This window comes from Neopsephotus bourkii, unplaced genomic scaffold (genome assembly GCF_033783945.1).
Source record: "Neopsephotus bourkii isolate Nb327-2 ecotype Australia unplaced genomic scaffold, CSIRO-AGI_Nbou_v1 NB_1328, whole genome shotgun sequence".
Lineage (NCBI taxonomy): Eukaryota > Metazoa > Chordata > Aves > Psittaciformes > Psittacidae > Neopsephotus > Neopsephotus bourkii.
In genome coordinates, this window is record NW_026901808.1 from 1,622,579 (window position 1) to 1,637,434 (window position 14,856).

A 14,856-nucleotide genomic window follows, 5' to 3' on the forward strand; every position below is an offset into this window, starting at 1 on the left:
GACCTGGAACCTTGGCTGCATTTTTCAGTAAACCAGACAATAAATTTGAGATTAACCTGAGTTAGTCATCTTTAAAGAAATCTGGTTAATGGTGTATTATGTTTTATATGGCAGTCACTGTCAGCATTAGGTTTCAACTATCATGTAGACCAATGAAACATGCAACTTTATCCAACTGACCTGATGCCCGTCTGGTGAACCGGTTTACCGCTGGAGCTGAAAGAAAACACAACATTTCAATTAGGTTATTTTTGTAATAGTCTAACATACTTTAAACATAACAATGGGATACTTCATTCAAAGCGTGACACCTACAAGAATCTGTTAACCATTATTTTTGTATCTTTACTGAAACCCATGTTCAGACACACCTAAACTTAAAAGCAACTTTGTAAAACATGTGGCAGGTAGTAACCAGTAACTTTTCTAGACCATTTTCAGCTTCTTAAGAGTTACTGTTACTTACTGCTGTTCATAACTAGCTGTGAAGCATTTAGCTCTGCATTTCCATTATTTAGTGAGAGCACAGAAATTGGCATCTTACAATGATGCAAGCATGGATTAAAAAAGGATGCAAAGAGAATTAATTTTACTTTCACAAAATACACCTATTAGAACCTATTGGTACTATATACCTATAGCACCAAAGATACTCCTGTAGAGAAAATGACCATTTGCAATTCCCTCTGAAAAATAACTTTTGCTTTGACTAACCTTTAGAACTCCTTGGGTAAGTCAGTAACAATGCCAACCCCGCCCAAACCCCAGTTTTACAGTGCAGACGACTGTTTTATAGTGCCATCTTGGCACATTTCCAGCTGTGTGCTGCAAACATTTGGAATCAGACTCCTGTCTTGTTTCCAACTGGGAGAGACTGCAAAACATCTCAAAACACACAGTGTTGTCTCTATTTAATTTCCATGTTTACCAGCTACTCCCAGAGCCACTAGAGATAAAATAGAGAAAGAAATAAAGTTGTATGTTTTGCCTTCCAAAGAAAACCTTCAGCCTGCTTCTGATCAGTATAAAACACAAAGTATAAAACCTGAACTCTTCTTTCATGCTATGCATTAACTGCTGGAACAAACAGCAAGAAGAAAATCTGAATGACCTAATTTCAAATGTGGGCAGCAGCTACATTAAAAATGTATACCCTTACAGTGCTTATTAATATTCAATCTTAAAATTGCTCCTAATGTTTATATGGAATTGAAAAATTAACTTTTATATTTCTTATTTTTAGTCCACTTAAATTTTACATGGAAGTTATGCACCATTTCTTGAACATCTAAGCCAAGATAAAGGGGGGGGGGGAATGCTGAGAAAACAGAAGAGACAATTACAGCTTGAGACACAAACTGACTTTAGTCCTTTGGGGACCACGGAACCAGAGCAAAGCTACAATGTCTGGATCATAGTTGCAGACAGTTTGTGCAAACACAGTAGTGACAGGTCCAAGTGGCAAGAAATACATTGGGAAACACAACAACAGGGGTTCAGGGTGCTGGTCATAAGCAAGGAAACCTCTGGTGAACAAGCTCTCACAAATGCCAAACATACACATAGATAAGCAAGACACATAGATAAGCAAGTAGCATAACCAGCAAAGTTTTTTTGAAACATCAATTCTAATTCCCCCCAACAATATTTGAAGGGGTTTTTTTTTATTAAAAACCCAAGGAATTGAGACACTTCTTTTATTACAGCAGACACCATATTTTATGCAACTGCTGTTTTGTAATATAACGGGCCGTTTCCTCAAACTTCATTTAGTTGCTAGGGTTACACTAGTTTCAGGACACTAGTCATGACTGTCACCATCAGATGCCTGAGCTGTTACCTCCAGCGTGTAAATCAGCAGCTCTCAGCACATCTGCTCATATAACAATAAGATAAAATAAATAAAAGAAAATAAAATATTTGGAATCGGACACATTTCTAACAAGAAATTGTAGAACAGTATTCTGCTTCTGTTCAAAAGCTTTTCCCAAACTCAGGGAGTGTATTTGGCTTCGGCTGTGAGTTCCATACCTCAGCTGTAAATACGAAGATTTAACTGCTCTATACAGCTACCTCAGTGCATTTTACCAATAATATTAAAAAAGCACATCTAACACAAAACTAACATAATTCAGAGGCTACTTCTCTTTGAAACCAGTCACTGGGATTGTCAGAGACAAGTCCTTTTCCAGCTACATACTTCTAAAGTCATTCTTCTGTTTGGCTGAAGGAAGCTTGATTTATTTTACAATAAATTTTACAAATTATTTACCATTAGGAAAAAAATAAGAAAAACTAGCAGAAATATCAAAACCTTGACAAGCAACTATTTTTGAGCTCCTGTGAATAATCACTGCTTGAGCAGCAACCAGGCAAAACCTTCCTCCCAGACTGGGGATTTCATGAAGGTAGCCCATATGTGTTATTGGGAGATTTAGAAGCAGCATCCACAGTTCTTTGTTAGGGAGCAAGCTGAACTACTCTCTCTTGTAGCAGATCACAATATACTTTCATTGCCCAGAAAGATGGAAGCATTAGCTTGCAAGAAGTTCTCAAGAGAATCGTTAGCCCTCCAGAAATTTAGGGGGTATTTTCACTACAAAGTAGATGCATGGTCAAGCAGGTCACCGTGATGCCTGGTAGGGTAAGCATGGTAAGGTGGGCCAAAGAAAGTCCAAGAACAATTTTGCTGGTGCTACTAAAAACAAATAAATATATTTCAAAATGTGAGGAGGTGAAATTACCTGAAGGAAGGGATAGAATGTACCCTCAGCAAGTTCGCTGATGATACAAAGCTGGGGGCAGCGGCAGTGGCTTGACACGCCTGAAGGATGTGCTGCCATTCAGCAGGACCTTGACAGACTGGATAATTGGGTGGAGAAAACCTAATGAGGTTCAACAAGGGCAAGTGTAGGGTTCTGCACCTGGGGAGGAACAACCCCAAGTACCAGCACAGGTTGGGGGCTGACTTGCTGGACAGCAGTTCAGCTGAGAAGGACCTGGGACTATTGGTGGATGATGAGCTGACTGAGCTGACAGTGTTTCCTTGCAGCTGGGAGGGCCAATTGTATCCTGGGGTGCACTGGGAGGAATGTGGCCAGCAGGTCCAGGGAGGTGATCCTCCCCATCTACTGACCCCGATGAGGCCACATCTGGAGTACTGGGTCCAGTTCTGGGCTCCTCAGTACAAGACAGACAAGGAGCTACTGGAGATTGTCCAGTGGAGGGCCACAAGGATGATCAAGGGTCTGGAGCATCTCTCATGAGGAGAAATTGTGGGAGCTGGGCCTCTTTAGTCTCAAGAAGACTGAGAGAGAATCTCAGTGCAGATAAATACCTCAAAGGCGGGTGGCAGGAAGGTGGTTCCAAACTCTTTTCAGTGGTGCCCAGCAACAGGACAAGGAGCAGTGGCCATAAACTAAAACACAAGAAGTTTCACCTCAACATGAGGAAGAACTTCTTTACGTTGAGGGTGCAGAGCACTGGGAAGGGCTGCCCAGAGGGATTGTGGCGTCTCCCTCTCTGGAGACATTGAAAATTCACCTGGATGTGATCCTGTGTAACCTGCTCTAGCTGGCCCTGCCTTGGCAGGGGGGTTGGAATGGATGATCTCCAGAGGTCCCTTCCACCCCTAATGATTCTGTGAAAGTCTTGGCTCAGAAACAGACAAATCAATGGCAAAAATATTTAATGAGTGATATTAAATTCTCTTTCTGGAGCCACACAGCACCAGCAGCAGCAGAGAGCTTTCCAGGGAAGAAGCCCTACTTGTTCTGCCTGTGCTTATCATTTCCCTGGATATCTGTTTTTAGCCACTGTGCTTACAGAGTTCTGGGCTAGGCTGACTGTTAGGATTGGACTGAGATGACTGTCCTGATTCACAAGGCTGAAGTCAAGCTACATGCACACACATGCTCCCCAGGAGAAACCCAGGCAGCCTTGTCAGAGGGCTACCCCATCGCTGACAATATGCCACTTGCAACACTGCTGACACACATCAGTTCACAGCACCATAGTATTCCAGCAAAGATAAACTTGGAAGGGAATGGGCTTGAGGCAGTACTAATGCAGCTATTGAAGTTGTTGAGGCAAAAATATACTTTATATTAAAGGTGACATTGTGCTGAGGGTTGGTTGCTCAGAATGGTTCAATGAAACAACTTGCTGGAAAAAAAAACACTGCTTACAGTAACTTACAGCATGCACACACACCCCCAGACTTGTGCAAAATGTATAACGAACATATACCACCGATTGCAAAACCTCATCACTGCAAAATCCAGGGATATTTTCCCAATAAAGGGTAAACTGGCATGCGGATAAATTCAGAACGCCCCCTGATACTCGACCTTTTTGAGAGCAAGAGAAAGAGCACTGCACCACAACCGAGTAACGTACTGGTGTGCACAGAGGATCGTTTAAGTGCATGGTGTCACTCCAATATTAAACATGACTCTTCATGTTCTAGTTTATCTCAACCAAAATCTATTACAAACTTAAACAGGGGAAAAATAATAAAGGTGGGGTTGAAATTAGAGATGTTTGAATCTTGAAGTTTTAATTAAATTATCATTTGAGACTGTGCAAGTCATCAATCTTTTCATGAAATATTACGGTTGTTTTATTAGTGCTACGAAAGAGAGAATTCCACCATCTAAGATGTTACCTGCTGGCGACTGAAATTCATGGTTGCAAACCCTTGCTCAGATGACTGTACAAAAGTACAGTTTTTAACATATTTTGGCAATACAGATCAAGTAAATAAACGATTAATTGATAAATTATTAGAGGCTGAAGTGTTTGACACATCTCTTCCAGGCTTTAAAAATAGTATCAAACTACACACAACATGCACTAAAAAGTTTTCAATCACTCAACTGTCCAACCATTGCTCCTTGCCCCACTGTGCTTTACCTTTCATACTATTCTTTATGAGCATTGAACAGTTATCACAATACCCCTGTGAAACAGACCATAAAAGCAGCATAATTTTTAACTAGAAGAGGAAGTGAGAGCCTATAGGATTGTTTGCAAAGCACCAAGATTAAGAAGGCAACCATAAGAAAGGATCCCTAGCTGGGCATGGTTAACTTGTTCCGATAGCTCAAGCTGTCCCTTTTTGCAGGCTCCCAATTTAAGTGCTCAAAGTCAAGTTCGCTTCAGAAACTGACAGAGATTCTTGTGCCATTAATGTCACATGGAATAAGCTGAATATGTCACAGACATTAGCCATGCAGCCTCCCTAAGAAGTCAGGGTCTGTCAGCCTGGGATTTAACACAAGGTTTCGGGCTGCTAAGGATGTGCTCAAGCACTCTCTGACAACCAGACCTGTAAACTGGTGCCTTCTGCAGGTCTGCAAACCAGGAAAAGTACACAACTCTGGGCTGAGTCCTGCATAGTAGCCCAATTGTACCCAAGCCAGGGTACGCACACCCAGCTCCCCACAGCCACTCTGGTGGATGGAGACCATCAGGAGACTCACCCACTGCATGATTTTCTACCATTTAACTCTAGTGATTACTGAAGTTATTCCTGGTTTACACATTTTTTCGTCACTCATCTCAAAATCCCAGGCCAAGTTTCATCCAATGAGCATCATGGGCACTACAGGCTCCACTTTTTCAGTTCCAAGCTCACCTATTTCTCAGAGGCCCAGCAGCTTTCAGAAATACCTTGAATTATGCCTATTGCAATTACATGCCTATATTATGCAAATTAACATTTGCTTGTCTTCTTTCATAAACAGATTATTAATTAGAATGAACTGATCAGAACAAGAGAAAATCAAAACTAAATTAATGCCTTTCTAAAATACATGCTTTAGTCAGACTGGGGTTTATGTCCCAAACGGGTAAAATACAGCTAACTCTCCACCATCCAGGACAATGGATGATGGAGACACCATGGATGATAATAAATTGGAGCCCCTCTGTTTGAATGATTATTTCAGAGGTTGAGACAGACATAAGATAATCCAAACATGTTAATGTACCTTTACACTAAGAAGACCTCACAGATCTCAAGGAGGGTAGGATAAGCACCACCACTTTGTGTCCTCTCACGAGGGGAGTCACTCACCCACAGCCAGTCTCAGCAGGGGGGATGAGTGCCTCTTCCAGCACTGCTGCAGCCTCAGCACGGCTGGAGCTGACCCTAGGCTAACAAAACTGTCTTCCCAAATTAACTCCAGCCAGAGGCTTCTGTGCGAGTTCTGCAGGCACATCACAGGGGCACCTGAGGCGCTCTGGGGCAAGGGCAGCTAGGGGGCAGCGGCAGCACTGGAGCCGAGTGTAAAGGCAGCACAATCAGCACAGGCAGCAGTGGCACAGGCAATCCACAACAGATAATTTACCAGTGGAGAATTGACAGCTGATTCTATTTACAGTCAGTATACCCAGAGTGAAGGTATATTCTTGCTTAGAATCTCTATATATTGAATAGTACTAAAATACAGATTTAGGAAGATGATAAAATCAAGCTGTTAAATGAAGTGACATAAATTATGTAATAAAACTGCACAATATATATGTCTATATTCCTTAAGAAATTCTTTACAGTTGAAATAACTTTAGAAATAGTTCATTTTACTCCAAAGAGTTAGTCTTCCTTCCAGTTATCAGACTTGGATTAGCACGTTCACTGACAGTCTGAAGAAATTACTCTGACAAAGGAGAGAGTTGTCAGGCCTGTGGAGAATGGTTCTCATCTTTTCTCTGTGAAAGGCTGTGACAACTGTGAGGAATGAAGATAGGGGATGAGCCCAGGGAATACATGACTATCATTCAGAAGACAAACAAACAGCCCTTGCAATACAGTAGTTAAATAGCATAGCTCTCTAAATAAGTGTTTAATTTTCTGGAAATTTAACAGCAATGGTATATTTTAATGATGAAATAAGTAAGATTTATTTTATTAATTCCCCTCACCAAATAAGTCAGTCTCAAAAGATGAATTTTTATAAAAAACATTCAATAACAGCACATACACTGGGCCTTTACAAAAGGAGAAAGGTAAATTGCAGCCACATGGGTGCATGCTGAGTAACACTCAGCCAAAGAACTTGAAAGGTTAGACAGCAACCCTGCCACCAAAATTCCCAATAAACAAACCTTAACATCTCAGGGGACTCTGAATTCCACTCCAAAACACTGTTTTGTCTTGAGGAAGAAAACCCACAGATCTTCAAAGGGTAGGTTCTGCACCCACAGGGATCTGGTTCCATTCGAAGAAGGGTGTGCTGCTAGAAGGCATTGCAAGTATGTGCTCTTAGGAAGCACATGCTCCCTAAGGAGCCATGGCTGCTATGTACCCAAGGAGGCAGAACACATACATATACATGAATTCATGAACACAGATTCATATACATAGGCAGAATGCAGGCAGTGAGACATGAAGAACATGCAAGCTTTCAGGGAGTACCAGAGACAGAGACTGAGGATGAGGAAGAAACGGTGCTACACTGGTTGTATTTACATGCTACTGGGAGAAAAAGTGAGAGATAAAAATGTGGCTGTTATAAGTAAAGTAGATGCTGGTGAGAGAAAGTGGCTACACCAGATGGGATGCCCTATGAGTTTTATTTCTTTTAAATTAAAAATGACATCTACAGATTCTAAAACCACCTGCACCACAACAAATACAAACTACTCCTATCTCTGAAGACGTTGACACATCTGTAAAAGAGTAAAAGCACACAGAAACCAGAATATCCTATTATCCTCGTTTTTATGATGTGCAAAAATATGAACTAAATTTATAAGAGCTTGTAGTCCTGTCATTCAGTTAGTCAAAAACAAATTTTGAGATTTTTATTGGCTCTACAAATTACTTACTACTTTCCAGTCTGGAAAACGAGTCCCCCTTCACTGTAGAATAGTTTCTCAAGAAATCTGGGACAGATTCATAACCAAAATAATTTGAAAACTAGACCAGATAATTGCCTTGCGCTCCTTGTGATTTACCTCTGGAGCTCATATTTCCAGGATTATGTGCTGGAACACTAAGCTCACCTCTTTCCAAACTCAACACCACACACTTCCAAGGGCTGTATGACTACACAGTAACAAGCCACAAATTATTACTTGACAACTGAAGAAGTCTGACTTCATAATTTGCATTAAAAAGCTCTGTAAAATTTTTGGCAAATTATTTCACTGATTATTAAGATGTCACTGCAAGAACATGAATTAAATACGTAGATGAATACTTCGGGTTTTGCTTTGCTGAAGATGAAAACTTTGTGTATCCATTTAAACACATAGTATCAGGAAAACAGCAATGTTATAAAGTCACCGCAAACATTTAATAGAGAGTCTAACATATTATTTCAGGACTTTTACATTATTTCCAGGTTATAGTTAAGTGTTAATGTTAAATATATGTGCTTTTAAAATGCTACTATGGAGCAGCACACTTTCATGGTCATGCTCTGACATGTACATACAGCCAGTCATTATGCCACAAGTTGCCTGGATATTTAACCTGTTATTTAATACAAACCTCAAAACAGAAGCAACCGAATCTTTCTTACTTTATCAGTTAAGAGTTTTCAGCTTTTATGAATAATTGATGCTGTATGTAATTACTTACTCTGAAAAGAAAGAGATGAAATGCCTGTCTGATGTGTTAGACCAATGACCGAACACCGTGAAACAGGCTGTCACAGCCTATTAATGGGAACAAAATGCTGCTGTAGGAGATTGTATTTATTTTTACCACACAAGCAGCTCATTCAAGATTTGAGCTTTTTTACTTTTAAATGTATAATTTCTTTGAGATTAATATTAGAACACATTAGTGAAGGCATTGCTGTATTGAGTTTTTGCATCATATGCCACACATAGCATGTTTCCTTTTAGAAATTCAGCCTCATTATTGTTTGTGACCAGTGCACTTAGTCATTATCTCATTAAAAGTAATCATCTAGATAAAAGGAAAAAAAAAAAAAAAAATACTTCACAGCAATATTTCTAATCCTCAGCTATACTACAGACTGCAACAAATTCCTTCGTGCTAGAATTTGTCTAGGCACAGACTGCAGAAGCGTACCTGTGCAGAAGTCCTGGCTTGGAGTACTTGCTGCCCTCAACCCCAGGTTACTCAGCATGCATGGTGAAGACAGTGTGTATATGAGAAGATTTCTACCCACCAGAGACAATATGTTTTGAAAGCTAAAAGGGAATATTAAACTGAGCATAAAACTACCAATGGAATAAACGTATGTCAGAGCTCAGCCTTCCTGAGATGTAACCTGAGCTATGAAGACCCAAGCCTTCCCACAGAGCCAAAACCCAAGACCTGAAGCACTGCTTTAGCTTGGTTACCACCTATAGATGCTGTTTTACTTTCACCCTGTTTTACACAATTTACCAAACTGCCTATTTTTGCCTAACAGAGTGGGCTGGGCTTGTTTCATTTAGGGTTTTCAACATAATCACTATACCCCAACACCACTTGCAGTAACACCCCTCTTTGCTAAGCAACTGATTACCATCTCCAAGTAATATTCCTCTACATCTACAGCATAGCTTCCAAATGCTACTAAACCCCATCTGACACAAAATGTCAGTAATACTTTTATCTTCTTACCATCTGCAAATGGCTTCTTTCCACTTGAAATTTCATAAGCTATTTTAAGAACTTTATGGTTATTTGCTTTCTAACACTGCAGCGTAGGCATTCAGATCCAATTTCATGTTCTTTTCTGCTTTCTAATTCTGCTGCCTGAAGCATATTTACTAACGTATGCATGTTCACTGTCAGAATAGGAAAGAAACTCGTCATTCTGCCAAAGCTCTGCCAGCAGTGCCTATATCAGTTGGGTGGTGCTGCTCATCTGTAAACTACCAAACTGACATTTTTTGTGGCATTACGCTTCAGGATCACCATCTCTCAAAACAAAGAATAATCTGCACCAATCCTTGAATCAATATTTTGGTCAGAATGCTAACTAGACCACCCAAGACTTTACAAGAGTGACATGTTGTCTTGAATTCCCAACAGCCAAAAGCTTCCCTTAACCATTACACAACAGTCCTTTAGGCTCCCTTTTCTTGCAAAATTTTGGCCTACGTCTTTTGTCTCTTGACAGTACCTGAAGATGTATTTCTTACAAAGGAATAACATTGCAATCTCGCTGATGGTAGTGGGTTGGAGAAGACGTCATGGCTGTCAGTATTGTTCTCTGAGGGAGTACACCTTTGTGTAGAGTTTATAATTATCTCACCTATTTTATACGGTTTAACAACTGTGAACATAACTGCTTTCTCCCATATGCATTCATACTACCTGTGTTTAATCCAAAGCCTCAAACCTTTTAAGACTCAGGCTTTCCTACTATTATTTCTGGTTTTGTCACTTTGCTGTTAGTATTGCAACAAATCCTACATGGGAAAACACCAATAAACCTTTCTGAAGTTAAGATTTTACACAAAGTCTCTGCCTGCTTCCGAGGACTATCTCAGCAGAAACATATGGTACAAAGCACCTTGATGAAGAGGTATACAAATATGCACAACCTGCAATCTGCATTGCCTGCTTTTTACTTCCTGGTGAAATTTAGGATTTTGGACTTGATGTGTATTTTAAGAACATTATGCATTTAAAGGGAGTTTCTCTTGCAGTCATGATAATTTGTTCTCAGCTAGGCAGAACAAAAATTGACAACTTTGTTAGCTATCAGATCGTAAGACAAAGCACACTCTCCCACTTGGTTTTGAGGAAGGCTGACAGTTGTACCTCAGCAGAGAGGACAGTGACTCTAAAAGAAAAAAGAAAAAAGACCAAGCTCCAAGTCTTACTGCTTGAATATAATGAGGAGAATGCAATTGAGACTGTTTCCGAAAAGAAAAACAACAAACCAGAACAAACCTCAACACATAACCAAAAAAGCATACACAAGCATCTAAATAGAATCATGACCAAAAAGAGAAGCACTTGAGCACTATTCTGTCCTCATTCCTACCACACAAAAGAAGCTTGCTGATGATACTGACAGTAGGATGGTGCTTCCTGACTGATGAAACATCTAACAGTCCACAGGCAGAGCATATCAACCATTTCCTGGTCAGATGTCTCTCTGGTTTAACAGCCTACAAATAACATACTTCCCACCATTAGCCAAACTGTCCATTCTCTGGCAGCCAGCCAAGCCAGCTAGTGAAACAGAAACAAAATGAAAAAGCTCCAGTGTCCTCCCGCCAGCTAGGAGCATATGCACTGCAGTCACTTACTTTGGTAGCTGACACCTTCCTCAAGCTCAGGTCCCAGAGATCAGAGTGCAGTTTCTGAGAATGGGTTTGGGATATTCTGAGTGTTTGTTCTTCTGTTTCTAGTAAATCCCTGTAGTTTTAGGCTGCAGGCCTGCACAGCACCAGCAACATTTAAGCCTGGGCTATCAAAAACTAGAGTGTTAAGATTTGACAGGGTGAACTAAAGATAGAAGAGAAAGGAGGGAGAGAGAGAAGAGTGAGAAGGAGTGAGAAAAGAAACAGGATTTTGCTGTTCACTTCCCATATATGTGCCATGCTAAATTACTGCAAGCAGCTGTCAGGGATTATGGTGAAGCTGTCAGCCAGAGCATCCTTCATGATTTGGCTTTTCCAGTTCTGAGAGGCAAGCAAATGAAGCATGGCTGGTGCTTGGTGGCTGCACTTGCTTCAACACAGACCTTTGGTACTCTTGCGACATCTGCTCTCATTTACTCCTGCAAACATGCATAACAGCATGCAAACGCGACTCCAGGGAGAAGGTGGGATACAGGTTCACTTTTAATAATACAAGTCTCTACCTTTCTCTTTTAGACAGTCAAAATCCTTATCCACATCCACAGGACTACTGATGATGCACTAACTACAGAGATTCCAGGCATGATTCAGGTTGGCCTCATGAATGGCTTCCTGAGTCAAGTACAGATGTAAAGAAGGCCACCAAATAAACCTTGGTGTCAGCAGTACCTAAGTGACCCCACAAACCGTCACAGGCTGCACACTAGCCTGTCGACATGGCACCAGCAACGCAGGTGCTACTGAAGACATCACGCAATCGGCCAGACCAACTGAAGGACTGCAGACAATGACAAAAATATCAACAGGGATCTACCATGACTTCCAATAAACAAAATTACTGTTCTCCCTATTGCTGAAGAGCCACACAAAGGGCCACCACATAGATATCCCGTCACTGATGCCAAAAGAGCTGCAGAAACTTACGTAAGCAAAGTCCATTGTCTCGTATTTCTGTTACCCAGAAGGATGTCAACTCTGTATCTTACAAATGGCACCTCCCAAATTGTGCAAATACAAAGATCTACCTCGTGTTGTCTGTTTTCTTCTTACAATGCAGCAGCATTAAAAGCATTCTATGAGATGCTGTAAAACTAAATTCCATTGTGTCTTATGGCTCCATTACTTGTAGATCACATTCAGAAATGTCTAGCAATGGTGAATAGTGGATTTTTCAGTGCTACTCCATTTTGCTCAAAGTTTGGGCAGCGTTTGAAAAGTTGCATCTGTTGTAAGTAAACTTTGGCATCACAGTCACTTTCACTCCCATTTCATTCTGGCTATCAAAGCTTGAGAACATAGTTCTGATTTCCTTCAGTAACTATCTGTGAGATTCCTACTAGGGGCCAACTTTCCATGACTTTTGATAACAAAACTCTCCAATGAGCTGACTAGTCATCAGGCAGCAAAATAACTCTTGGCATGAAATAATGGTCTTCCACCAGAGGGCTTTAAAAAAAAATAATAAAATAACCTACTGTGCTCCCAGTTTGGATTTCCTAGCAAAATTACATTTGATAATGACACACCATTACCTGAAATACAGCTAAACCCAATCATAACTGATGTATGCGGGCATGACCCAAAAATCCCCTCTCTCTACACTCATCCAAGAAGTCTGACACACACTTCTTCATGCTGTCTTTTTACAGTTACCTATCTAGGCAGATAATCTGAGATCAGAGTACTGAATAGGGAAGTATATAAAGACAGAATAAAGGCAGACCAAAAGATGCACGGGGAGATGCGGATTCTTGCTTAGACTCTGCTTTGAAATCATGTCAAAACCTCTACTCTGTCTGATGAGGTGCAGCGTGATCTGTCTAGTATCCTCCCCTAACCTCCACTGCCTTTCAAGAAATTCTATTTCTTTTAGAGCAGGTAAGAGAAAAGGCCAAGACTGCATCAAAAAGGGAGAAACAAAAACTAAGGGATGAGTGCAATTGACTGGTTATATATCAGGCTAGGAACCCACACATCCAAAAAAAAAAAAAGCCCTATTCTTCAGGCCATGCCATATCCCAAAGGCAAACACTAAAAGCTCTTCTCCTGAAGCCAAAGCAATGGGCAAGCAAGCATGCTAAGAAGCAGGTAAGACTCCTGACTGACCTAGTGGTCTGGATATTCCAGTGTCCACAAAGATAAGCTAGAGCTTCTTTTCCAACATAGTGGAATGTGCATGCTTTAAATTATATCGTCAACAGAAAATAAATAAAATCTATTTCTGTCACTTGCAAATTTCTAACATTTTTTCCTTGCTTTCTAAGTGTGTGTATATATATGTGCGTGTGTGTATATGTATACATATAAATAATTAGACTTCTTCGGGAGGTTTCTGAAATGAAAGGATACGCCATAAAATGATGATAAACATTACTTTTAATTTATACTCCCAGTGACCACATTAGGTTACTAGAAGTGAAGATGACGAGTATTCCTGATTTTTCTTTTAACAATTATTTTGGACAAGAAAAAGTAATTCCACTTTTTGTCCTATTAGTAGATTTAAAAATAAAATAAAATAAAACCACAAACAAGGACAACTTTCTGTTTTTAAAAACACTGACACAAGGCAAAAATTTATTCACTGTTTATAGGCTGGGTCTACATGTGACCTTCATGTTAACTGTGGCCAGAAGAACACATGGTTTAATGTAGTGGTTATACACAGAGGCCCATATTAAGAACCACAAACTGTCTTTTGTATAAACAATTTGGTAAATGACAGCACGAGTTAGGAATATCATGCAATGCAATCTCTTCAGTATGCAGACAACACAGTTCTGCATTTGCTTTACATAAGGTTGTACTTGTGGTGGTCTGCTCTGGTTGGAAAGGGCTGGCTGTTGGGGGTAGAGCTACAAAAGGCCACCTCCAGCATGTTCCACTCTCTGCAACAGCCAATCCCTTTTGGGGCTGCCTCTGGCTTTGCTTTTTCTTGCTCCCTCCTACTCAGGCTCATACAGAGTTTCCATCCCCAGTCTGCCCTGAGGCTCTGCCCCCACACTGCCTTACCTGAGTTCATCTCCATTTGGGAATATGCTCTTCTTTTCGTTAGAGCATGGTATTACAGTTATCAACAACCTTACCAGCACTCTCCTATGATAAAATCTGGAAGATGGCAATCTGACCCAGACATAATCCATGTAGGACAATGGCGAAACTCACCAAAGCTTTCTCAGTTTTGGTACTCCATTTATAGGCTAACTTTGTAGCCTAAACAGGCCACATAGGTTTCCTCTGTTTACAAGAATCTTGCTGATTATTCAGGCATTTCTGCACATTCAGGTGAATTATGTTCTACATTCAGTCAGGAAAAAAATGATGCATCAGGCAAAAATGTCTTAAATTCTAGCATCGGTTGGGCCCTGGACTCTATATGCTAGAGGTTTTTTGAACTATTTCAGGCAAACAATGCTACATGAGTCCCTTGCAATCCTTCACACACATATTGCTACTGACAAGATGAGGATGGCAAGTATTCCATTTTGCCAAGTTAGAGTGGTGCTCAGGCATACTGAGCGAACTACTCAAAGGCACACAGCAAGTCTGTGACACACACGGAGATTTAAC

The 14,856-nt window shown here is 40.5% G+C and overlaps 1 protein-coding gene across 1 annotated transcript in view; it reads right to left on the reverse strand.

The window, feature by feature from the left end:
• Positions 1–14,856, reverse strand: part of PRKAR2B (protein kinase cAMP-dependent type II regulatory subunit beta) — an 83,142-nt gene that overhangs the window by 54,567 nt on the left and 13,719 nt on the right. Inside the window, exon 2 of the mRNA XM_061366269.1 lies at positions 181–216. Within this exon, the coding sequence (XP_061222253.1) occupies positions 181–216 (36 nt within the window). The remainder of the gene's footprint in view (positions 1–180; positions 217–14,856) is intronic.